This window comes from Stenella coeruleoalba (assembly GCF_951394435.1).
Source record: "Stenella coeruleoalba genome assembly, chromosome: 3".
NCBI classification, from domain to species: domain Eukaryota; kingdom Metazoa; phylum Chordata; class Mammalia; order Artiodactyla; family Delphinidae; genus Stenella; species Stenella coeruleoalba.
The window spans coordinates 55714732-55741090 of NC_137148.1; the positions used below are offsets into that span (position 1 = coordinate 55714732).

Genomic DNA, 26359 nt, shown 5'->3' on the forward strand with positions numbered 1-26359 from the left:
GATTCACTGAGGAGGGAAAATGTCCTGCTTTGCGGCATCTGCCAATATCTGTGGTATGAATTATCCCGCCATAGCTGATTTTAAGCTACCAGCGGGACACCACTGAACATGGAATCAGGAAGAGATGCGCACAGCTGGCCCTTGTGAGTCAGGCATGAGCCGCTCCTTCACATTGCTGGTCTTCCCATTTCAGGTTAGAGTTCAGGAGTAAGAAGATCATCTACCTCCTAGAATTTTGTGAGAATTAAATGAGATGGTATGTGTAAATTGCTTGAAACAATACCTGCTTTAAAATAAGTACCTGTAATTGTTAACTGCCATTATTATTATTGTTTATCATCGTAATTGGTCATTCAATGTTTTGGACTTTTTCTTTTATGAGCAATTAGGAAACCATCGAAGAGTTTTAAGGAGAGTTTGTGCTATTATTAAACATTTCATTAGAAAAAAAAAATCCCTCTGTCTGCTAAATGGAGAATGAATGCTTAGAGGGTTGGCAGTAGTGTGTGTGAGGGACCAGTTGGGTGGTTGTATCAGTAGCATACAACTATTGCTAGAGTTGGCTGAGAGGTGCCGGTGGCTTAGATAATTATGGTGGTAGTGAACGGAGGACGGGAGTAATCAGATTTGTGCTCTATTTTAGAGGTGGAATTGAGGGACTTGTTGATGGATTTCATATATGGGGCACAGGAAAGTGAGGTGACAAAGATGATGACATGAAATGGTTTCATTTCCTGAGATTGGGAAGACGGGAGGAGAGGCAGAGTTGGGGATAGGGCAGGGGGATCAAGTGTTGCTTTTGAACCTGCTAAGTTAGAGATGATCCAGACATCCAAGTAGAGATGCTGAATAGGCAGTTAACTGTAAGAGTCTGGAGCCTAGATCTGTGCTCAAGAACCATCAACATGGAGGTGGAATTTAAACCATAGGACTAGGTGAGCTCACCTTGAGGTGAGTGTAGATAAGGAAGAGGGCCCAGAACTAGACCCTAAAGAACCCAGACATAACTGACAGGTAGATCTAATCATTGAGCTCAGTGGCCTGGGAGGTGCAGTAAACCTTTCTTTGCTTTGCCAAACCATAAACCAGGGAGGCAGGTGACTGTGGGAGCAGTCCAGTAGGTGGGAGACGGAAAATAGGTACAACATTTCCACCCTCCTATCAAAGAACCCTGCCTTGCCTTTTGAAGAGTTGGCTAAGGAACCTACCTTTGCCTCAGTTTTTCATTCACTCCTTTCTTTTTGAGCACTTATTTGTGGATAGATTGATTGTACTAAGTGTTATGAGTAATACAGAAAAATTTCAGGCCTAGTCCCTGCCGTCAAGGATTTATAATTTAACTCGGCAGATAAGAGATATAAATGAACTAAAAAACAATTACAAAACAAATAAGCTATTATGCTTCCAGTTTTACAACTAGAGGCAAAAGGAGGAATGATTAAGGGAAGAGCTGGAGCAGAATTGAGGTAGGCAGGGAGAAGCTTCGAGAGCTTGAGTTTTCTGCCTGGGTTTAAACAGAAGACTTGCTTATTTTGGTGAACACTACTGTGAGCAGAGATGCAGCATTTCTCTCTTATCTGGTCATTTACTGACCAGTTCAGGGAGACAGTGAAGTAGATGTTTCAGCCTGGAGAGAGAGAGGATGCAGGTAGAATAGAAACAGGACAAAGTGGGCTGCCGCTGTTTGTAGGTGCTTAATCAGGGGAAGGAGATGAAGATAGTATTTGAGGAGCATTAATTAAAAAAATTTTTTTGACAGTTTAAAAAAAGTCATCTGGTGCCCATAAAAGCTGTAGGTGGTATATCAAGTTAGGCATGTAGGTTCTAGGATTCATCTTCCGTTTGCCTCACTTGTTACCCTTGTGACTAGACAAACTACATAACTTCCCAGAGCCTCATTTCCTCTTCTGTAAAATGAAGATATGAATAATTCCTGCGTCATAGCACAGTGTCTGTGGCATACTAAGCGCTCTATTACTTTTAGCTATCATCATTCATAGTAGCCTGTTTAAAATCATGGGACAGTGATTAGATGGTGATGGCTTTTTTGGGAACAGTGTCATAAAATTTACTAGGCACAACTTGCTCTGGGTTCTCTCTGTCATTATAAATATGTATTTGTACATCTCCGATTCGTCATCCTTCGTAGTTAATTTGACACAAAGCTTTACATAGTAGTGTCTCATCAAAAATTTTCCCTTTCCTGTTGTTTTGGTAAATGCTAGACAGTTTTTAAAAGAAGGCATTTTAGGACTTCCCTGGTGGCACAGTGGTTAAGAATCCACCTGCCAATACAGGGGACACGGGTTCGAGCCCTGGTCCGGGAAGATCCCACATGCCACGGAGCAACGAAGCCTGTGCGTCACAACTACTGAGCCTGCGCTCTAGAGCCCGCGAGCCACAGCTGCTGAGCCTGTGCTCTAGAGCCCGCGAGCCACAACTACTGAGCCTGTGCTCTAGAGCCCGCAAGCCACAACTGCTGAGCCCGCGTGCCTAGAGCCTGTGCTCCACAACAAGAGAAGCCACCACAATGAGAAGCCTGTGCACCACAACAAAGAGTAGCCCCCACTCTCCACAACTAGAGAAAAGCCCATGTGCAGCAATGAAGACCCAATACAGTCAAAAATAAATAAATAAATAAATATTTTTTTTTTTAAAAAGGGCATTTTATTTTAAATATTTACTGATTTGGAAGCAGTCCCTTCTGCTTTTCTTTGCTTACTGAGTTACTACAGTGTAGCTAGAAGTCAGCAATTGTAGCTGGTATTTGTGAATCATTTGGAAGACACGGTCAGTTGTAAAATGTCCTACCAAATTAAAGAAACTGAAGGGTCTGCTATTTGCAAAGGGTTGGAGGAACACACATGGTCCTTGCTCTTATTGAGGAACACCCAAGCCCGAGGTGGACAGTGACGTGAAACCACTGTGAGAGCCCAGTTCTAAGATGTCTCCTAAGGATTTGGTGTGTTCCTTAGACAAGACATCAAAATTTAGATGGCGGCAGCTTAGTTCTTGCTCATAAAATGAACTAAAATTCTGTTTTTTCAGGGGTTGTGTGTGTGTGTGTGTGTGCGCGCACACACACACATATATATATATTTTTTTTTCTATTTTTTGGCTGTGCTGCGTGGCACGTGGCATCTTATAGTTCCTCGACCAATTGAACCTGTGCCCCCTGCAGTGGAAGCGTGGTGTCTTAACCAGTGGACTGCCAGGGAAGTCCCTTTAGGTGTATATTTTTGCCTGACTTTATAGTGTTTTTTTTTTAATACTTTATTAGAAAGTCATAGTACATCTACAAGTGAAACAACAAGCCATCTAATTGGAACCAGAGCACGCCCATGCTTTATTCACGTTGAACTTGAAATTGAGCAGGCCCTTACCACAGTTCCATATTATCAATACCCATTTTCACCATTGATCTGAGGAACAGCGTTTTCAAGCCTTCGTGTGTGCTACCTGCAGCAGCTTACTCTTGGGGTGTAACGTGGTAAGGAAGGCCTCAGCAGTCTCTCAGAAATGAGAGGTATAAACAATTTTTGTTACCAACTACATCACGAAAGCGTGCCAGCTGTGGTTGAACTTTATCTATCATATACGATTTTGTCTGAGGTGTACGGGATGAGCATTAAATAAGGCCCTGTGGTCCAGTAGAAGAAGGTCAAGATTGAAAAATAGAAGGTGTGGGTTCTTATGCAGGTACTGGTGGTCCTAGGACAAGGTACTTAACTTTTGTGTACCCCAGTTTTTCCTGTTTGTAAAACAAGGTTAATACTGTTTTGCCAGGGACGTTATGAAGATCAAATTAGATGACAGTTATTAAAGTGTTTTAGAAGTAAAAAGGACGTCATCCTTAGATGAGAGAAGATACTTGGGGTTTAAGATATTTAATTATTTTCCTTTTCCCTGTTCTGATTCTTTTAGTGTGCTTTACTCTGTAGAAAGTCTGGAGTAAGTGACTACTACGCTTTGGATGATAATCATGCCCTTCACTTAGCTAGGAAGATTGTAAGGAATCTAAATTATCAGAAGAATATGGATGTGAGTTGGATCTGTTCTTATATTTTTTATTTTCCCAAAGCATTTTGGCTTATGTCACCTTGAAATAATGTCTTTAAATAGGCTAATGTGATTGTTGTATATTTCTGCAGGTTACCATTGAACCTTCTGAAGATCCTTTATTTCCTGCTGATGAATTGTATGGAATAGTTGGTGCCAACCTTAAGAGGAACTTTGATGTCCGAGAGGTGTGTAAAGTGGAACTGTGAGCCGTAAGCTATGCTATCATAGTTTATGCCATGTGTTTAAACTTTGTTTGAACTACAGGCTGTGTGTATCCATTTTCAGAGCTGAAGTCTGTTTTAGATATGTTCATCCCTAAACTAAGGGACTGTTGTGGGCCTCAGTAAGGAGTGACATATAAGGGAAAGATATCTTACTAAAAGAGAGGGGGGGGGAACCTCTTAATTACTGGAAAGTTTTCATTGCACGATGACTAAGCTTGCTTTGTCCATATTTAGTACTCCATATTCCTGTGGACATTAGGAATGATGTAGCACAACTTTATAATTTCCAGCTATTTCTTTTTTGGGTTCTTATTTTGGGAAGTGGATGAAATGTCAGTAAGTTGTTCAAAGGAAAAAACATACCCTTTTAGATCAATATGACAGGAGCAAAGATTAGACATTTGATTGCAGTTGAAGATGTTGCTATGGTTACAGATTGTCTTCTGTAGTTTAGATTGACAATTTTTAGTGCTTGCATATAGCATGTAGTCTTTTATTTTGTTCAGTATCCATATCGGGTAGAATACTTTCTAAATTAGGAAACTGTCCTAATATCAGATTCTGTGCCTTAATATTTTGTTATGTTTCCCCTTGACTATAAAACTATTATGTACTAACTGTGAAAAATATGGAAAATACAGAAAAACATAAAATTGCTTGTAATTACACCATGCAGAGAAAGGAGCCACTATTTTGGTGTTTTGGCTTAGTGTGTATGTATACATTTTTATGTAGTTCAGATAGTATATACATACATACATATATTGAGATATATATATATTTAATTCTAATTTTTCCAGTTTAAATTATAAACATCTCCCCATTATTTAAAACTTCTTCATGAATGTTTTTTTGTGGTTAGGTCCTGATTCTTATACTAGTACCTGGTGACATGGTAGGCACTCAGTAAATATTTTTTTGGATGAATTGATGAGTGTAATATCCCACTTATGGATATGTACAAATATTTCTTCAGGCAATACCCTATTATTGTTAGAGGGTCTTAAGTGCTGGATTTTAATGGAGCTTCAACTGGTACTTCACTTTAGCAAGGTAATTTAGTTAACTATAAGTTTTAGAATTAGGTTTTTTTTTTTTTTTTTTTTTTGCGGTACGTGGGCCTCTCACTGCTGTGGCCTCTCCCGTTGCGGAGCACAGGCTATGGACGCGCAGGCTCAGCGGCCGTGGCTCACGGGCCCAGCCGCTCCGCGGCGTGTGGGATCTTCCTGGACCGGGGCACGAACCCGCGTCCCTTGCATCGGCAGGCGGACTCCCAACCACTGCGCCACCAGGGAAGCCCCTAGAATTAGGTTTTCAGTTTGACTTTTTAATTAATTACAGGCATAGAAAAAACTGGCACTTACAATCTGATGTGCCTGAAAAATGAGTTGTTCTAATAGTCAAGTTTTCTAGGTGGCTAAGGATTCATTCTTTCAAGCATAATCACTTTTTTCATTTATTCCACAGTATTTATTGAGTGCTTTTTCCATGAAGGTATTGTTTCAGGCACTAGGGGTACAGAGCAAAACAGATGTGAATCCATGCCTTCATGGTAGTTCAATTTCATTTTAATGGATATCTTTTTATAAAGATAGACTTCTGCCTTCTTAAATTGTATCCTGGACTTCTACCTTTTGCTGATTCATGTTCATCATTGTGATGTTAATTTATTATATTTTTCTGTAATTGCAAATAAGCCTTGTATGGAGGTCTTACTAGTATATGGAGCTGTGGGACAACATTGAGATATTAATTGAAAAACCCAGGTTCTAGGGCTTCCCTGCTGGCGCAGTGGTTGAGAGTCCGCCTACCGATGCAGGGGACGCGGGTTCGTGCCCCGGTCTGGGAAGATCCCACGTGCCGCGGAGCGGCTGGGCCCGTGAGCCATGGCCGCTGAGCCTGTGCTTCCGGAGCCTGTGCTCCGCAGTGGGAGAGGCCATAACAGTGAGAGGCCCGCGTACCGCAAAAAAAAAAAAACCAAAGAACCCAGGTTCTAGTTCTTGTTTCCCTAGTCAGTGGTACTGGGGTTGAACCTCTCTGAGCATTGATTTCTGCTCCTAGAAATAGGAGTAGTGCCGTATGATATGTCTGCTTCCTAAAGTTTGAGTCTTTGTGCAGATGAGTTAGTGTATTTTATGTGGCTGAGTGGACTTCATCGTAAAGCAAATAGAAGGGGGTTCACGTTAAGTGGCCCTAGGCTGCTCTGACCTTTTGAGTGGCTTTATCTTTGTATGGAAGAGTGGTCATCACTATGTGTTTGTTTTTCAAAAGGTGTAATTTTGGAGCCACATAGCACTTTAGACAACTGTTATATCCCCATTATATTATTTGACCTTTTAGGAAAGTAGCTAAAACATAATTCAAAGTAAGCTATTCACTCATTTTTCAGCCTTTGCAGCTTATAAAATAAGGCTTTGATTGATGTGGTAAACAGGAAAAAGGAAGCTCAAACTGGATAGAAAAAATGATGTGTAGCATCTAAAATAGTTTCTGAAAAAATTTGGAATATGCTTCATGTTTAGAACACTTTGAAATAGTCCTGATGTATAATGATGAATATGGAGGATAAGCTAGTAACTTTGTGTAGATTAATTATGTGTGTGTGTGTGTGTGTGTGTGTGTGTGTATGTGTATCAGATTCAGAATCAATGAGCCTTTATTGAAGGCTTAATAATAATAGCTACCCCCCAAAAAATAATAATAATAATAGCTACCCTTTGATGAGTACCAGGCAATGTTATTACCTCTTAAGTATTATTATTATTGTTATTACTTTTTTTTTTTAAACAGATGAGGAAACTGAGGCTTCAGGGATTTTAAGTAACCAGGCTGTCACTCTAGTTTCCCAGTGGTAGAGCTGGGAGAAGCTGGGAGTCAGAGCTGGTTCTTCATCTCAGCATTATTTTCTTAGGTTCCTTTATTACTAGTTCATCATATCTTCACAACTTTGTTCCATCTTTGCAGAAGTGAGAACCGAGACTCAGAGGGGTTAAATGCCTTACTCTAGGACACATAAATCAATAAATCATATGTTATACCCTAGATTGGAGCCTAAGTCTTCTGACTGTAAGGCTGGACCTTGCTTTCTTTCTTCTTCTTTTTTTTTCCTTAATAAAATCTTTTAATTAAAGTATAGTTGATTTACAATGTTGTGTTAACTTCAGGTGTACAGCACAGTGATTCAGTTTTATATATATTCTTTTTCAGATTCTTTTCCCTTATAGGTTATTACAAAATATTGAGTATGATTCCCTGTGACATGTAGTGGGACCTTGCTTTCTGATTGAATCCCTGACTCTTGGCCAATACATTTGACAGCCCCTGAAGCTGTGAGTCTAGCAACCAGCCCATGTAGTCTCTGTGCTTCTCTGGTATACAACATGGAGCTGTTGCTTTTATAGTGAAGTGTAAAATCAGGGCCAAGAATGACTTCAGGGCATTAACCATGCATATCAAGTGAAATTCTATTGAGAAGATTTTCTGAGTAGGGTGAAATTTTGTGAAAGTGACAACTTCATTACAAATTTGTTTTCCTTACAAATAAGTTGAATGCAAAAATTCTTTTATAATATAATTGCTCAGGGACATTGTTATTTTTCCTCTTAGGTCATTGCTAGAATCGTGGATGGAAGCAGATTCAATGAATTTAAAGCCTTATATGGAGACACATTAGTTACAGGTATAAAGATGAAGAACTGAAAATGTGAACGTTTTATGCTGCTTTGAAAATAAGTGATCTCTTGTCTCACGGCCCTGATGCACTTGGCATGAGCTTTGTTATTTAGAGCGGTATAAACGTGTGAGTCAGTACTCAAAAGGAGCTGTTTTGTAAAGATCACTTGTAGCTGAATGGATCCAGAATTTAAAATGATAAGGGCAAGATGCTCTGGTCCAGACCATTATTCTGTGACTTTGTAGCATTAGCTGTATAAAAAGGCTCTTATCATAGTAAAATTAACAAAAATATTTGTAGTTTTTAAAATTTCTCTGGATGACTATAATTATTTTGAAAATTTCAGCACTGTCTTCTTTATTCTTTAGTCTTCAATTCGACTGTGAAGTTTCGTGTGATGTTTTAGTTTCCCAGAAGTCTGTAGACTGAGTTAAACCTCACCGCCTCTGTGTAGGTCTTACGTTGATCCACACAAAGACTAGATTGAGAATACAGGACAGAATGCCAAGTCCGAAAAAACAAAATAAGAGTGTTTATAAAAGTTAATTCATTCACCTAAACTGTTACGTTCGTAGGCCTTTGAAGAAATATTTGAAACATAGACACCAGGTCCATAGTAATCTATTTTGGACAAATGGCAAAACAAATTTGGGCATTTTACTTGGTCTTAAAGAAGCTCCAAAATGTAGTAGTTAATCTGAAGACAGCATACCAGAGTAGGACAAACAACTAGCTGCAAAAATCCAAATTGCAAATATACATTGAGTCTTAAGGCTAAGTCACAGCAGTTTCTCCTGGTCTGATTTATGAGCAAGAGAAGGGTTCACACTGGAAGTAGAATTTATGTGTTTGTATTTAGGTGTTTAAGTGATTAAGAGCTTTTTCTTTGATATATAGACAGGATTTGTCCCCAAATAGTTCAGGATGTAACCCTCATTGTGCAGCCGTTTAAAACAAGTCAGAACTGTTTCTGCTTCTTTCTCAGAGATGGATGGGTGGGCTTTGTCATCTGTTTTTATGTATTTGCCCTGGACTTGCTAAAATACTTGTGGTACCTTTGCTCCCTAAAATACCAGGGGTAGATCTACCAGATGGTAGATCTCCACCTCTTCTTTTCTGTACTGGAATTCAAATAAGGTTTGGGTGGGCGGGGGGCAGTGAGAGGGAGAAGAGAGGAATGAGAGGGCGAAGGGGGAATGAGAGGGTGAGGAGGTAGTAAGAGAGGATGAAAGGGGGTATGAGGGGGAGGGGGCATGAAAGGAGGAGGGAGGGATGAATGCGGGGGCCATGAGTGGGAGTGAGGAGGGAGAAGGACAGATTTTTGTAAGGATCAGGTGTCTCTGGCAGTTCTTACAGCTTTCCTCCTTCCCCCGCGCTTGCCATAGGTAGGCCTAGGAGTTTCGTAGACATTTTGCTTTCTTGTTTGGCCGATAGGAAGTTGGTGAAGGTGCTCCCTCCATGGGTGACCCTAGTGTAGTGGGGCATGCGCCCTACTCAGCAGGACTAAGGGTGGATGGAAAGTTTAAACAGCTCACAGGGCAGAACACCTTCAGGAGTAGCACCGTGCTGCTGAGACACGTGCTGGATTCCCAGCTCTTTTTATGGGATGGGTCAGGACTCAGAGTGAATTGTTAGAACTTTGGGGAGGTTTGCCCCTTTCTGAATTGCCTCTGTAAGTGGCACTGCCATTTAGGGTGTGTAGCCTAGGGTTTGGGCTGGGATTGTAGGTCTGAAAGACCAAGAGAAATCAAGGTGACCCGCAAATCAGTGTTTCATTTTAACATATTAAATAAACATAAGGATTTTAAAAAATAAATCAAGACAAAGCCAGAGTAAAGAACAAAAGTAAGTTAAAAAATTCGGTGTTCTGGCTTGTCAGTAGGTTGACATTCTCTCTTATCCATTCATTCTTCGAGCACCTGCTTTGTGTTGGGCGGCCCACGCCAGGGGTCTTAGTGGCAGCCTGTCCAAGCTTGAGCTTGGACACAGAGCCTGGTCCAGGAACTTTGAGCTTCCTGTGACCCCTCTCACAAGCACAGTTTGTTGACACTTGGCTTCCAAGTATTTGACACCTGAAAATCACTCTTGGGAATGTCTCTAGTCACGTCCTTCATATTTACAAAATAGCCTCCTGGAACCACCTAAAGTGTCTACTTCACAAAATAACAGGGTTTTCTTCCCCCTTTTTCTTCTCTCTTATTTCTCGTGTGTGTGTGTGTGTGTGTGTGTGTGTGTGTGTGTGTGTATGTGTGTGTGTGTGTGGAGTGGTAGTGGAAGTGATATCGAGACAAAAACCAAACTTGTGGAAAGGAGAAAGAAAAAGATGCAAACAGAGAAAATGAAAGTGTAGTGATTCATTCTTCTAAGCTTAACTGGATTTCTTACCTTAAACTCGGTTACCACCAGGCTTGACTGCATTCCTGCTTTTTAAAAAAGTTTGTCTTTGCTGAGTTTATCCCTTTTATTTCAAGGGCCTGTCATTACCTCAGGCGTTTCAAGGCAAGCTAGTCACCTGAAACTGGCCGATGGCTCTGAACATTGACCTTGAAAGGGATCTGTGTCTCTGATTTGTTCTATATCAGAATACCCTTCGTGTCTGGTACATAGTAGGCACTCATATATGTTACATGAATGAACGGATGACACTAATCCAATCATCTAACCAAACTGGTTGGTCAGACAAGTGGATAACTTTATATGTAACACACCCCTTTCAAGAAAGCAAAAAACCCAGACTCCAGTACCTTAGAAATAAATTATGCCATGAGCTATTTTGTACCATAGACGAAATCTCTACATTTTAAACATTGATTTGAAATTAAACAATGTATAAATATGTTTGTTCGTTGTGAATTAAAAGCCCTCTGAAATATATACATATTTTTTTCAATTTTCTTTTGAGGATTTGCTAGAATATTTGGATACCCAGTAGGTATCGTTGGAAACAATGGAGTTCTCTTTTCTGAATCTGCAAAAAAGGCAAGTACTGTTAAAAATGTTTCAAGGTTTTTCTGTTTTAATTTAAACATTATCAAGTAATGAATGAAAATTATTGCATAAAATCTTTAAAATATTTAACCAGATGCCTTAGCAAACAGAACATTGTGTGCCTATACGTGTGAACATGTATGTGTATGCGTGTTAAATGTTTGAAACAGCTTTAGGGAGGTTTACGTGAATATGATGAACTGTCTTGAGCACTGTTAAAAATACAAATGTTTGTTTTAGGAAAGTTCTTTTAATACTTGAATTATAACTGCTGTAGATGATGTATACATTTTCTAAGAATACAGGAATACTTGTCTTGAAAGTGTTTCATGCATTCGAGGGGTTCAAACATACTGTTCATATGGTTCTGAGACATGACCTGCTCTAGCCTATCCCATAATCAGTTTAACTTGATTATATTTTCACTTTTTGGAAACAGAAAGATAGTGGGTCTTGTTACTGAAGCTCTGGTTTTAAAAGAGGGAATTCATGAATATATTTTGGCTTAGTATTCAATTTCATACATCATTGTCTCAGATTTACCTAAACTTGGATAAATGTAATTCATGTACTTATTTGATAAAATATTTTCTTAAGAAAATAAAAAAGTTTAGCCCTGTTTTTCCTCTTCAAATGATAGAGTGAATAACAAGGTAAACGTTCTCTTACTGAGGCAGGTAACAGGCAATTAAGCACTTTCATACCCTAATTAGGAAGAATTTGTCTTTGGCAGAATGTTTTATTAGTAAAGTTAGTTTCTGGATTTTGCTATTCATTATTGTTCCCCCACTGAGATTATAAGACGAAAATAAGAGAGTAAAAATAAAAATAAAAGTCACCTACATTCATGCCAGAAATAACCTTGAGTAACATTTTATTATGGTTCCTTAGTTTTTTCTAGTCCTCCTCTTTTTTTAAACAAAATTGGTTTTGCCATATATAGGGAAGTTTTGCTGGTTTTCACTTAATAGTATGTATAGTAAGCGTTTCCAAAATATTAAATATTTCTAATACACTGACTTTTTTTTAAAATTTATTTAATTTATTTATTTTTGGCTGCATTGGGTCTTTGTTGCTGAGTGCAGGCTTTCTCTAGTTGTGGTGAGTGGGGGGCCATTGTTCGTTGCGGTGTGCGGGCTTCTCATTGCGGTGGCTTCTCTTGTTGTGGAGCACGGGCTCTAGGCGTGCGGACTGCAGTAGTGGCTCATGGGCCCTAGAGCTCAGGCTCAATTGTTGTGGCGCACAGGCTTATTTGCTCTGTGGCATGTGGGATCTTCCCGGACCAGGGCTCGAACCCGTGTCCCCTGCATTGGCAGGTGAATTCTTAACCACTGAGCCACCAGGGAAGCCCCTAATACACTGACTTTTAATGACTATATAATATACTTATTTCAATAGAAGGTATGTCAGACTGAGGCCAACAAACGCCGCCTTGTTTTATTTGTTGGCTTGTCACAGATAAATCCAGGAGGAGAGCTATGTTTGGCCTCTGTCTGACATTTCATTTGTTGAGGTAAGCCCCACAAGTCTGTGTGATTTCCTCGTTCTCGTATTTGAGGTCGAGCAATTGCTTTGCAATCTTGTACTTGCCAAGGCATTTCCAGCTAAGTTAAAAGCATCTGCAAATAGAGAGTAAAATATAAAGGAAACAGCTTTAAGTGTTTTCTTACTCACATAATCTTTAGAAGATAGGGAAAGGAATAGTTATATATATATATATATATATATATATATATATATTTTTTTTTTTTGGCGGTACGTGGGCCTCTCACTGTTGTGGCCTCTCCCGTTGCGGAGCACAGGCTCTGGACGTGCAGTCTCAGCGGCCATGGCTCACTGGCCCAGCCGCTCCACGGCATGTGGGATCTTCCCAGACCGGGGCATGAACCCGTGTCCCCTGCATCGGCAGGCGGACTCTCAACCACTGCGCCACCAGGGAAGCCCCTGGAATAGTTATATTTTTGTGTCATTAAATAACTAATTTCCTAAACTCAAGGTTAAAAGGTGTCTAGCACTCATCTAAAATCCCATTTGGGCTTCCCTGGTGGCACAGTAGTTAAGAATCTGCCTTCCAATGCAGCGGACGCGGGTTCGAGCCCTGGTCTGCGAAAATCCCACATGCCACGGAACAACTAAGCCCGTGTGCCACAACTACTGAGCCTGCGCTCTAGAGCCCGCGAGCTACAACTACTGAAGCCCGCACACCTAGAGCCTGTGCTCTGCAACAAGAGCAGCCACCGCAATCAGAAGCTTGCACACCACAATGAAAAGTAACCCTCGCTTGCCGTAACTAGAGAAAGCCCACGCGCAGCAATGAAGACCCAATGCAGCCAAAAAAAAAAAAAAAAAAAATCCCCTTTATTTCAAGTATGTTGGTAAGAAAGATATATTTTTACTATCATCTTGGTGCATGAAAGAATTTCAAGTGATGATCAAAACGTAGGTATCCCAGAAGGGTTTATATTCTATCTTTTTTAAAGTGGAGAACCAGAGAATTGCCTTCTGGTGAGGCTCAGAAATTCTCATTGACAAGCAATTCCTTCTTCTCTGTTCCTGAAGTTTCACTTGCTGTTTGGAATATTAGTGGTTGACTTCATCTCTGATACAGGAGTTGGCCTGCAGTCATGTGCCAGTGATCACACAGGTGCCTGTGCAAAACAGTGCAAATTGTAATCACGTTCCATTGACAGTGGGTCCCCATGGTAGTATTATTATTACTGTTACTATAAGGTCAGACTAGCCAAGCAAAGGGTACTCTTTCTTTGACCCAAATGTGTTGCTTGCAGGGTAAATGATGATTAAATTTGTTAACCTCCCACTAAAAAGATTTTTATTTTATTTGCTTATAGGGAGCTCATTTTATCCAGTTATGCTGCCAAAGGAATATCCCTCTGCTGTTTCTTCAAAACATTACTGGTAAGAAAATGGCTTGGACTTCCCTGGTGGCCTCGCAGTGGTTAAGAATCCGCCTGCTAATGCAGGGGACACGGGTTCGAGCCCTGGTCCGAGAAGATCCCACATGCCACAGAGCAACTAAGCCCGTGCACCACAACTACTGAGCCTGTGCTCTAGAGCCTGCGAGCCACAACTACTGAGTCCATGCCGCAACTACTGAAGCCTGCATGCCTAGAGCCCGTGCTCCGCAACAAGAGAAGCCACCGCGATGAGAAGCCCGTGCACTGCAACGAAGAGTAGACCCTGCTGTCAGCAATTAAGAGAAACCCTGCACGCAGCAACGAAGACCCAACGCAGCCAAAAAAAAAAGAAAAAGAAAACAGCTTAACCAGTTTGGGTGCATTTATTCAAGAGCTGCAGTGTCCAGTATGGCTCATGTATTGGACAGTGCAGACATAGAATGCTTCCATCATAACAGAAAGCTTTATTGGACATGCTCTCTCTAGATTATCTTTAAAGGTTAACACTTCAAGAATCTTAAATATTTGGGGGAATTTATCCATGTTTTTGAGTGAAGCAATTTCTGAGTTTCAAGTGTATCAGACATTTGAGTGGCCTTCCTTTACTCCTGCACATGTGCACCCACCCACCCAGAAAACAGCAGAGTGTTCTCAGCCAGTAACACTCTCATTAGTGCTGGAGGGTGTTATCTGACCCATGGTCTCTTTCCCAGTACTTTGTTCCCCATAAATGATTTTAAGTACATGCTGTGGTCCTCCCTTTTCCTTATCTTTCATCGTGCAGTTAATTCTACCTGAAGCAACATCTTAAATGGACATGCACATCCTGAACCAAAGTCTGGGATTTGAGGTGTTTTTTTTAAGATTATTTATTTATTTATTTATTTAATTTTTGGCTGCGTTGGGTCTTAGTTGTGGCACGCAGGCTCTTTCGTTGCGGCGCGCAGGCTTCTCTCTAGTTGTGGCGGGGGTTTTCTCTCTCTAGTTGTGGTGCGCAGGCTCTGTGGCACATGGGCTCCAGAGTGCATGGGCTCTGTAGTTTGCAGCTGCAGGCTCTCTAGTTGAGGCACACGAGCTCAGTAGTTGTGGTGCACAGGCTTAGTTGCCCTGGCATGTAGTATCTTAGTTTCTTGACCAGGGATCAAACCCGTGTCCCCTGCATTGTAAGGCAGATTCTTTACCACTGGACCACCAGGGAAGTTCCGCGATTTGTGTTTTGACTCCAGAGAAAGATAAGACCAATGTCAACTGTCTGATTTCATGTTCCATGGGTGATCCTAACATGGCAGGTGAAATGATTTTTAAGGGCTCTTAGGGTTCTAGAGTTCCTCTTCCTGGCATTCTGTGATTCTCCTATTTATACTTTTTGTGTGTTGCATGGTGCCTGACAGATAGCAGGCACTCCGATATGTTGATTAGCTAAAAAAAATGTTTCCCCCAGTCTTCTAAGTCAGGGGTTCCCACCCCTGGGCCGCGGACTGGTACTGATCCATGGCCTGTTAGAACCAGGCCGCACAGCAGGAGGTGAGTGGTGGGCGAGGGAGTGAAGCTTCCTCTGCTGCTCCCCGTGGCTCACATTACTGCCTGAGCCTTCCCCCCCGCCCGCCGCCACCCCACTCGTGGAAAAATTGTCTTCCATGAAACCGGTCCCTGGTGCCACAAAATGTTGGGGACCACCGTTCTAAGTCATGTGTGGTTATCTCAGGTTCAAAGGAAGAAGTCCTTAATTAGTTGTTGGGATCAGGCATGCCTTTATGAGAAGGAGTTTGGCCTTGGCAGTCAGCAGGGCTTTACATAGTACTGGTGCTAAAACATCTTCATCTGGTGCTGTTCTTAAGTTTAAGATATCTGGTTAGATGACTCTTGAGCGGAGTTATATCCAGGTGGCAGCCAGAGAGGGCCCTATGTGGCAAACCTTCTAAGAGGGCATGTAAAAGTACTCTGAAGCTTCACTAGGCCAGAGACCTTGTTTCTAATAATGACTCATAATTTATTAACCACCAGTAAGTTAGACCGTGTGCTTGGAAGATTCCTACATTTTCGCTGTGCTTTATTTTTTATTGGGTTGGGGTCAGAGAGCAGAGTTTGAGTTTGGTTTTTCAACATTGCATTTGAGGGACCTCAAATGTATCCATTTGGAAATATATGGTGGGCAGTTGAAAAGTCTTGAGCACCGAAGAGGTGTGTTAGCTGGAGGCGAACGTGGAGACAACCTTAGAACATGGAGATGGTGTTTAAAGCTGTGGGAATAGATAACACCCAGAGAGAAGAGAAAGGGCTCAGGGATAATCTTTGAGTAACTCTAATTTCTTCCACAGAGATGAGAGTAAAGGAAGAAAGGCAGCATGATTATGTTGTTCTTTATGGTGAGAAACAGAAGGGTTAGAGAAAGCCAAGTGAGATGGCCTCGGTATTCTTTTTCAAGGCAAAATCACTCACGGGGACTAGAGGCATAGTGGGGTGATAGGGTGGTGGGTGGTGGGTGAGGGCTTTTAAAGAGAGTCGATATTTGAGATAGCTATTGTGGGAATGTTACAGGGAGTCGAGATAAAATAGATAAAGGAGTGTCTGAGCTAATCTGAGGGCCCAGTTCAGAGGGCAGGGAGGTGACCAGAGGAAGCAGATGGTGCCTGGTTGGGGCAGGGCTTGTTACATCCGTACTGTTGTATCCACAGCAAGTACAAGTGATCCATAAAAAATGGTTTAATTGAATTGGATTACCCATTATGGAGATTCGCAAAGCAAGAACAGCGACCATCACGTAGGCATGTGCGTCTGTGGGTGCGCAGGGAGACAAATGAAGCCTGATGCAACATTTATAAGGTGAAGAGGAAGAACCCCAAGGCCTGGAAAGCACAGTGACGCTGCAGACCAGTTTCAACAGAGCCGGGGGTGGGAGCTTGGAGAAGTAGAAGGATCCTATAATTATAATGAGAATTCTTTTATCTTGCTATTGAGTCGCTGACAGGGACTCAGCATCTCTATGAAACATTAATTTTATTTCATCAAAGTTTTAAAGCAGTGCTTCAGAAGGAATAATCTATATTTTAAACCAGGTCAGTGAATCCTAAAGCCCTCACAGTTGGGCTTGCCATAGTACTTTTTCCTCAGCTTGCCGTATCCTGTTCTTTCATCACCAAGCTATTGTTCTGAGATAATTTCTTGAAGATACGTTGCATTCTTATCTTGTTTGAGGATCTCTGTGCGCATCCAGATGAACCACTTAAACAATGTTTTAAATGATCAGAGAAAATTTTATTTTACCTTTTAATGCTAATTTGTGGCGGGCATATTCCACATATAAATATTTTATTCGGGTGAGAGGCCTGTGGTAAAATATAAGGTTGGCAAGACGTCCTTCTAGCACCTTGGTGAAAATGACTTCTGCACACTAATCTCATCACCCTGAGGCTCTCTTTCTGTTCTCACAGGATTTATGGTTGGTAGAGAGTACGAAGCTGAAGGAATTGCCAAGGATGGCGCCAAGATGGTGACTGCCGTAGCCTGTGCCAATGTGCCGAAGATAACTGTCATTATCGGGGGCTCTTACGGGGCTGGAAACTATGGGATGTGTGGCAGAGCATTTAGGTAGGTGGTTGTCATGATTTTCTCTGAAAGCATGAATCATACTTCAAGGATCATTATGAATGGTCAGTTTACGTCAAGGCTATTTGAAATACAGAATGACATTCACAAATCTTAATCAGTTATACCATAATCTGTATCATCTGGAGGCGTGAAATGAAATTTAATGCTAAAAGTACCACTTGGAAGAAATCCACAGTGGGAATCAGGAAATATTTTGGAATGGCTGATAATGAAAATGCTACATGTCATAACTTGTGTGATGTGTCTAAAGTCTTGCTTTGAGACAGGTGTGTAGACTTAATTATATATTATATACTGGAAGAGAAGTAAGGCTGAAAATCAGTGAGCCAAGCAGCCAGCTGAAGAGGTTCAAAGAAGAGCAGCATATTAAAACAAGAAAAATAAAAACAGGACATAATAAAGTACAAACATTATAAAGACAGAAGAATCAGGAAAGCCCAAAGTTGCTTTGTTTAAAAGGGTTAACAAACTTGAGAATCCCCTGTTAAAACTAAAAAATAAAGGGAGAAGGCACGTATCACCAATTTTAGGAATGGAAAACAGCACATAACTGCACATAATGAGAGGATATTTTGAATACTTTTTTGCCCAGTAAATTTGGATGAAATGGAAAAATACTGTTTATCAAAATAGACGTCAGAATCACCCGGAGAACTTAAAAATTCTACCATGCTGAAGCCCCACTGTGGGAGATTACTCTGGGGTGGGTTCTAGGCATTGTTTTTTTTTTAATCCCCGGATAATTGTAATGTGCAGCCAGAATGAAGAACCACTGATTTAAAAGGTAAACATGGGCCTCTGAAAATCTCTGTGAATTCATTTGATCATTCTTTCCTTTCTCCCCCCATAGCCCAAGATTTCTCTACCTGTGGCCAAATGCTCGCATCTCAGTGATGGGAGGAGAGCAGGCAGCTAATGTGCTAGCGACAGTAGCAAAGGACCAAAGAGCACGGGAAGGGAAACAGGTAAATGCTGTTTCTTTGTCTCCAGGTTTGACTTTCACCAGAACATTGTGGAGCCAGGGAGCAGCATACCCAAAACCCCTCCAAGTCTGTGGCTAGGATTCCAACATTCAGGGCCTGGCTTTATCTAGAAGACGCTGACCTGGAAATTGTTTTAGCAACTTACACTTATACATTCTCCATTTCTCTTTTTAGAGGCATTTCACTTGAAGTACCTTCTTGTGGTAATTTACAAACTTTTCAGAATCTCCAAGAAAACACTTAACAAACTCTTTTGTCTCTGGGTGCCTGAGGCATAAAGATGTTTGATTCTTAGTCATTTGCAGTTAGTGAGATTTAAATAAATCTGACTTATGTCTTTGATTTTATGACCTAAAGCAGCAGAATTTTGTGTTTCCTATTTTACTTTTAGATTGTTGTTAAGGATACCTCTAGTGGGAGGGCCCCGTTGTGTAATGAGAATTGAATACCATTATTATACCGTGGAAGTATCAATGAAGAAGGAGGGAAAGGGCACTGGAAGCTTAATGAAAAGCAAATCAGCAAATAGCTGCTTTTGAGATGGATTCTTTCGTTTGTGGCTCTGTTAGAGATTCATCTGAAATTTTGCATTACATTTTATTATAACTTACAACTATTTTATGTAAACAGCAGGCCTATAAAATGATTGGTGCATGTTCCTAAAGTTGCTTAGGTGCACTGTTTCATCGTAACGAGGCATAATGTGGAGGAGGCCCTGCCTTCTCAGGCTCTCACTTCTGCCATTTAGAGATTGATCATCTGGTCAACCGCCTGGTTTGTAGAGTGGGGATAATATAAAGCCAGAGGGTGGTTCCTGCCTCCCTGAATGTGTCTCATCCGTGCCTCACATCCCCAGCTATCTTTTCCAAGCAACAGTAACTCTGCAGACTTAAGTTGAAGTTTCAGATGCACTTTAGTACTAACTAGTATCCAAGCCAGAGGAAAGTTTTACTTTTGTGTGTATGTAGTGGGGAGTGGGGGATATGAAATTCTACCTGATACTTTGAAGGCATGTCTTAAATTCTAGCCCAGCATGGCAATATCTTATTAAATAGTTGTGTTTTGATTAATTTGATATACAGATATATGAATTCATCTATTTTTATATGTGAAAGGAAAGTATAGGATTTTAGTGCTTCTCCCTCCAAATTCTGGACCTATAAATGATATTAAACAATGGAAGTACATAAAAGGTTGGATTTATTTGAAAAAAAAATCACTTGGTTTTTGGTGTGGAATATTTTTTAAGTTGAAAATACTTTTCAGGATTTCAAAATTAGTTTGCATAAAGATTTTAACATCTGAATTATCACTTGTTTCTGGCAGTACGGATGGGCAAGCCATTAAATTTTTAATTAGGGAAAAGTCTCTCTCAGCCATCTGGAAAATTGAAGAGGTTATTTAAAACGGGCCTTATTGTTTTATCCCTTTAAGCTTTAAAATGTTTAAAATTTTAGCTATTTTGAATGAAAACATCCTACTTTTCCACCTCCTTATACAGAAACTGCAAGATGTAATATAGCTCTTTGTTATATTGTATAATTCACATCCATTGCTATACCCTGCTGGAATATGTGATACCTTTGGTTTTGACCTGACATTAAACAGCCTCAGGACATTGGCTCTGATAAGGGAGATATAACAGCACACTAATTTGATACTCATGTCTCAGGTGAGATCATGTATGGTAAAGCATCACACGTAATCTATACATCAATGTGCAGGTGTTGGTTGTAAGATTATCGTTCATGAAATCTGTTGCCCCTTTTTTCTTGAGGTTCTCTTGAGTGGATCTGTTGTTCCCCTGCATCAGACTTACTCATTGTTGCTTTTCTTTCAGTTCTCCAGTGCTGATGAAGCAACTTTGAAAGAGCCCATCATTAAGAGGTTTGAAGAGGAAGGAAACCCTTACTATTCCAGTGCAAGGTGAGAGCCAGAGAATAACTGACTCCTTGATGGGCACATCTTGGCAGTCAGGGCAGCAACTTTACAGAGATCTGAGCAGTTGGCATGGTCCAGCCCTCATGGGAACCAAAAAATAACATTTGGACACAATTTTGTACTGTTGTTTCTATAATGGGAATGCTTACTGCTGAAATGCTGCTCCTTCTCCCAGGCTGGGCTTTGGATCCATCACTATTGGTGTGATTCTGCCACTCTCCACCCCTCTTCCCTTATCCCGCTCCTAGCTGAAGTGGTCCAAGGCCTGCAGGAGCACTGTGGCCAGAGGTGGACCGCACTGGGGCTGGGAAGTTGAGAATTATAGTCCTGGCTGTGTCACTTTCAGGAATTAGTTCTGCAGTAATGGGTTCCTGTCGTCCTCCTCTCTGATGATTTTGTTCTTACCCCATTTAAAGATGAAAATGGTTGAACACTTACTGACACTTGTTAACAAGTGAGCTTGTGCATTCAGAAGGTGATTATTCATGGCCAGGACCCACATGTCAACACTAAGCAACTACCTCACACACCATGGCGGTTCTTATTCTGTTTGTTTCTTACACCACTTAAATGAGGTAATAAATTATCACAGCTGTCCCCGTTGGAGACATGCGTGTGCTTTCATACCTCTTTTTTCAACAACTTCAATGTTCTACATTCTGAAGAATAATTGAAGCTTCATGTTTTTCTTTTATCCCTTGGGCAGATGGAAAAAAGAAAATAACTATTTGTGTCCTTTAAAAATTGGGTTATGCTGTGATTTATGCCATTTATCGTGAAGGCAGACTGGAGAGGAGGGGGAAAAGAAAATCGAACGTTAAAATCCGTGTCAGCTCCTCAAATGCATCTTTTGTGGCAGGCGCTGCTCCTGATGTTGGGGGGCAGGAAAGATTGAACGTATTTATTTCTCAGAGCATAATTAGTTTCAAAATTCAATTAATACCATTTGGGATTTTTGAAAAGCCTGTTTCTCTTCTTGTTAACATGTATTTCTGCAAGCAAAAATGTACAGGTATATTTTGCTGTGGTGGGTCATTGATTCTCTTAATTGAGAACAAAATATTTTGTAGTCTTTGATTTAAGAAATAAACATTCTTTTTATCATCATTTAAATAGGCTTACGTAGTAGCCAGTAGAAGCAAAGAGGAAATAGAAAATCATATAAAAGGTTAAAGAGAAAATATACATTGTAAGCTCACCTACAGTTTTTTGTTTGTTTTTACATAAGACTTTGAAATTCACAAGGGCAGTTAGAGTATTAAACTTTGAAAAATAGCATATTTTGTGTGAACCATTAATTTGTTTTTCAGCCCTGGCTAAGTCATCTCTTAAGAAAGACTGAATCCTTTATTATTTTCATACTTAGATTATTATTGTTTTTAGTGGATGATATTCAAGACAGGAGAGCATATGGCCCAGATAGACTTATCTTTGGAAATTAATATTGAAAAACAAGGTTTTTCTTTTAATTTATAGATGTTTCACCCTTCTGTTGAAACAGTTGGTGGCATGGAGACACCAACTTTGTTTCAAAGATGAAAGGATTTTCAAGCCAGCTTATGGCACCTTCCTCTGGTTTAATAAAGCTCAGCTTAACAATAAAACTCTGTGGTCTGTTTAGGCTTCAACATGGCTAGACCTGTCTTTTCGGAGAGCTCTGTCATCATCTGTACAGTGCTGTAACCTCCTATGTTTTTCTTAATCCTTGCATGTTACATGTACCGCATGCCAATTTTCTTCTGCTCAGTTGTTTTTATAATCAAACTTTTTCAGACATTTGATTAGGGCCTCTTACCTGGAACAGCCCTGGCACCATCATGCTTGCTATATTCCTCTGCTGTAGGCTTCAGAAGGGAGTGTAATCAATTGACCGGGTTACAAACTACAAGAGTAATATTTTTTTTTTTTTTTTGGCTGTTGATACTTTAAGATCCCTATTGTGAATATTTTATGAGCAATGATTTCATTCATGGTCTGTCGATGTAAGTATGGTTTAATAATTGATGCTATGTCCAGATACTGAAGGCAGTTTGTTTAAAGAAAGCAAAACTGCCACCCACTAATGACCTTTAAAAAACAATATTTCTTACTCATTTTTTTTTTTATAAATGTGAGGTTGTCCATGAAAAGCAAACTAAGATTTCTACTTGAGTTTCTTCTGAAAGCAGTTTAAAGCCATTACTTGTTTTTCCTATTGTAGCAAAAAATAAAGAACTACATATGAAGGTATTTATTTTATTAATAAAATGTACTGAAGTCTATTCAGTAATTTTCCTAGTTTCTTAAGAGTTTGGGGGAATATACCTTTTCTAGTAGGGGCTTTGGTTGGAGACTGTTACCTTGGTTTATGCGGTTCTTCATAATAATAACAGTAATATATCAACTTGACTTGTATGTTTGTGTGGGCAGAGGAGGGACAGGAAAGCTTTTCCTGAAATAAATAAAACCAGGGTTTATTTTGAAGTTCCTTGTAGTAAGCTGTTCCTAAAGCTGTGTAAGAGTCATGTTATTTTTCTTTCTCTCTTTATTCCCCTCTTGAACATTGTTTCCATTGCGAGATTATAGTAGCCAATCAGTAGATCCACATATTACCTGAAGGAAAACCTCCTCGGCATTTCTGGGCATAGGGTGTATAACTGGTGGTTTGGTGGTGGACTCCTAATCACTCGGTTTTTGTTCTTTTATCAGGCTGTGGGATGATGGGATTATCGATCCAGTGGACACCAGGCTGGTCCTGGGTCTCAGCCTTAGTGCAGCCCTCAACGCACCCATCCAGAAGACTAACTTCGGTATCTTGAGGATGTAATTGGAATATAAAGCATCTTCCGTTGGACATGTACCAAAAATTAATAAATTAGTAGCCTTAAAATTTTAGACTTTTTCAATATGTGGCTATTACAGTAAAATTGTTTTCTTAACACAGTGCATTATACTTTTCTACCTTTAAATAAAGAATCAGTGAAGATATTTATTTGATGCAGCTCAATTCCTTGTAAATTCTCTTAGAGAAATTTTTCTATGGCTCAGCTTTACCACCCTGAAAAGGAAGAGAATAACTTAGAGTTATCCTTTCTAAGCCATAAGTACTATGAAAAGTTCTGTAATCTGTAAATTCCAGGTATTGTTGAGATTTTTAACATAAAGTTGTATTTCCACTGAACTGATTGCGTTGCAGATTATGCATGGTGATATTTTAATGTACTTTTAAAAATAAACATCTGTTACTTTTCCCTCCAGCCACCACCGTCCTCCTCTCCGTAGTTGTCAGACTTCTTGTCTGCACTCTGGGCTCTGTTTCCTACCCGTTCTCTCCTCACCCTCTCGTTTTCTGGCTTCTACTGCCAACAGCCCTCTCCACGGTCACCACTGACCTCCATGTTCCTGAAACCAGTGGGTCCTTTTCCGATTTTACCTGATTTAATTCTCTGGCGCATTCAAATCAGTCAAACACTTCCTCCTAGAAATTCTGTCCTTAGCTTCCATTGCTGTAACACTCTAGGTTTTCCACCAGCCTCCGTGGCCATTCTTGTTCAGTTTCCTTTGCAGGCCCCACTTCCTCTGCTCATTCCTCCTTCCCTTTACCATTTGTCTTGATTTTTCATTAGTCATATGTGAATGCATTCTTATTCTGAAAGATACAAATAGCACAAAAGTATCTCCTTATTGTTTAATTATTCTTATTAAAATAATAATTGTGGTAAAATATACATAACATAAAGTGTACCATTTTAACCACTTTTTTGTGTGCAGTTCTGTGACATTAAGTACATTTATATTGCCACCATCCATCTCCAGAACTTTTCATCATCCCAAATTGAAACTCTATTATTAAACAATAACTCCCCATTCTCTCTTCTCCCTACCACTGGCACATTTCCTTTTTTTTAATTGAGATATAATTGAATATAACATTATATTAGTTTCAGGTGTACAACATAATGATTCAATATTTATATACACTGCAGATGATCACGAAAATAAGTCTAGTTACCATCCATCATCAAGCACAGTTACAGACTTTTCTTTTTTTTTCCTGTGATGAGGACTTTTAAGATTTACTCGCTTAGCAACTTTCAAATATGCAGTACAGTATTAACTATAGTCACCATGCTGTACGTTACGTCCCCAGGACAAGCTGGAAGCTTGTACCTTTTGACCCCCCACACTCATTCTGTCCACCCCATGCCCCTCTCCTTTCTGGCAAACACCAATCTGTTCTTTGTATCTATAAGCTTGGTTTTCTGTTTTGCTTTGTTTGTTTTGTTTTTTAGATTCCACATATAAGTGAGACCTTATGGTGTTTGTCTTTCTCTGTCTGACTTACTTCACTTAACATAGTGACCTCAAGGTCCATCCGTGCTGTTGCAAATGGCAAGATTTCATTCTTTTTTATGGCTGAGTTTTATTCCTCCTCATCCTTGAATGTATGTGTTTTACATGGCTTGATTTATTCTCGCTGGGCCATTTCAGCCCTTCGTATGGTTTTAGTTGCCATCTGAATGGGGATGATTCCTGTGTTGACAGTTCTTAACATAGTTCTCCCCTGAGCTCCAGACCTGTCTATCTAACAGGTCTAAGGAACCTCAGACTCAATCATCAAGTTCTGTTGATTTTGCCTCCTAACTGTCTCTTGAATTCCCCTACTATTTTTGTCTTTTATGCAGGCCTTAGAAGGGGTCTACCTGCATCCAGTCTTACCTAGTCCAATCTCTCCATCACTCTGGAATTAGAATGGCCATTCTAAGGTGCACATCTGTCATGCTGCTTCCTTCCTTACTTCTTTCACTGGTTCCCTGAAGTGCCAAACCCCTAATGGCCTCCATGGATCTTGATCCTCAGCTCTTCAGTCTCATCTCCCTGACTCCTCTTTTCACACTGGGTGCTCCACCCATTCTAGACTTCTTCCAGTTCCTTAAACCTACGAAGTCCTTGCCCCCTTAGAGTCTACGAGGTTCCCTGTGCCTGAACTGTTCTCTTCTCCCTTCTACTTAAACACCTATCTTTTGTCTCTGTGATTTCCCTGGGCTGGGTTAGGCACCTGTTGTGTGCCCTTGTAGAGCACCATCTTCTTCCTCTGTCACTTTCTCTGTCTTATATGTTTATAAGAAGTATAAACATTTCTTTAATATTGCCCTCCTGCTAGAATGTAAGCTCTGTGAGAGCAGGGATCCTCCTGTTTGGCCTGTATCTCCAATGCCTGGCACTTGTAGATGCTCAAATATTTGTTGAATGAATGAAAAGTCCATATTTTAATTGTATCCTCAGGCCACATCATTTTAAAATAAAGTGATTGATTATACGATCTAAAACAACTATCAAATGCTTTCCTAATAAAATTAATATTTCAAACATTTGTGTGTGATGTTCAGTTTAGGCTGCAGTGTGTATCAGAAGTCAGTTTAGTTTTTTTTTTTTTTCTGTACACGGGCCTCTCACTTTTGTGGCCTCTCCCGTTGCGGAGCACAGGCTCCGGACACGCAAGCTCAGCGGCCATGGCTCACGGGCCCAGCTGCTCCGCGGCATGTGGGATCTTCCCGGACCGGGGCACGAACCCACGTCCCCCTGCATCGGCAGGCGGACTCTCAACCACTGCGCCACCAGGGAAGGCCTCAGTTTAGTTTTTTGAGAAGTATATAGATAGAAGATCATAATTCAGGGGTAAGTTGCATTTTCAGAAGAATGTTTGAGGAGGTCATGGGGAGGACGTGACTGCCAGTTGACCCCTGACCCGCTAGATGACCCCTGACCCGGAACCAGCCAGTCAATCGTTGGCTCCTCCCCCTCTCCCCTACGGCATGCCATCCCCATAGCTTGCCGCAGGAAGCCTTGAGAGAGTAAGGTGTTGCTGAGACCACCTGGACTAAATACGTGACCGAACCCCGATAAGGCCTCTATATAAACTTTGAAGATTCTGGCTGGCGGGCGGGGAGGCGCTCTCGTCTTGCGGCTGCCACCGCCAAGCCT

The 26359-nt window shown here is 40.6% G+C and overlaps 1 protein-coding gene across 2 annotated transcripts in view; it reads left to right on the top strand.

Annotated features, from left to right (window-relative positions):
* The window catches only part of MCCC2 (methylcrotonyl-CoA carboxylase subunit 2), a 63688-nt gene extending 37944 nt beyond the window's left edge, over window positions 1–25744 (top strand). For both annotated transcript variants that reach the window (XM_079918954.1, XM_079918955.1), the window contains 9 exons: window positions 3942–4041; window positions 4152–4247; window positions 7893–7965; window positions 10862–10942; window positions 13801–13863; window positions 17294–17450; window positions 18322–18436; window positions 20295–20380; window positions 23084–25744. In XM_079918954.1, coding sequence (XP_079775080.1) covers window positions 3942–4041; window positions 4152–4247; window positions 7893–7965; window positions 10862–10942; window positions 13801–13863; window positions 17294–17450; window positions 18322–18436; window positions 20295–20380; window positions 23084–23201 — 889 coding nt within the window. In that variant the 3' untranslated portion in view covers window positions 23202–25744. The remainder of the gene's footprint in view (window positions 1–3941; window positions 4042–4151; window positions 4248–7892; window positions 7966–10861; window positions 10943–13800; window positions 13864–17293; window positions 17451–18321; window positions 18437–20294; window positions 20381–23083) is intronic.
* The last annotated feature ends 615 nt before the right edge of the window (window positions 25745–26359 follow it).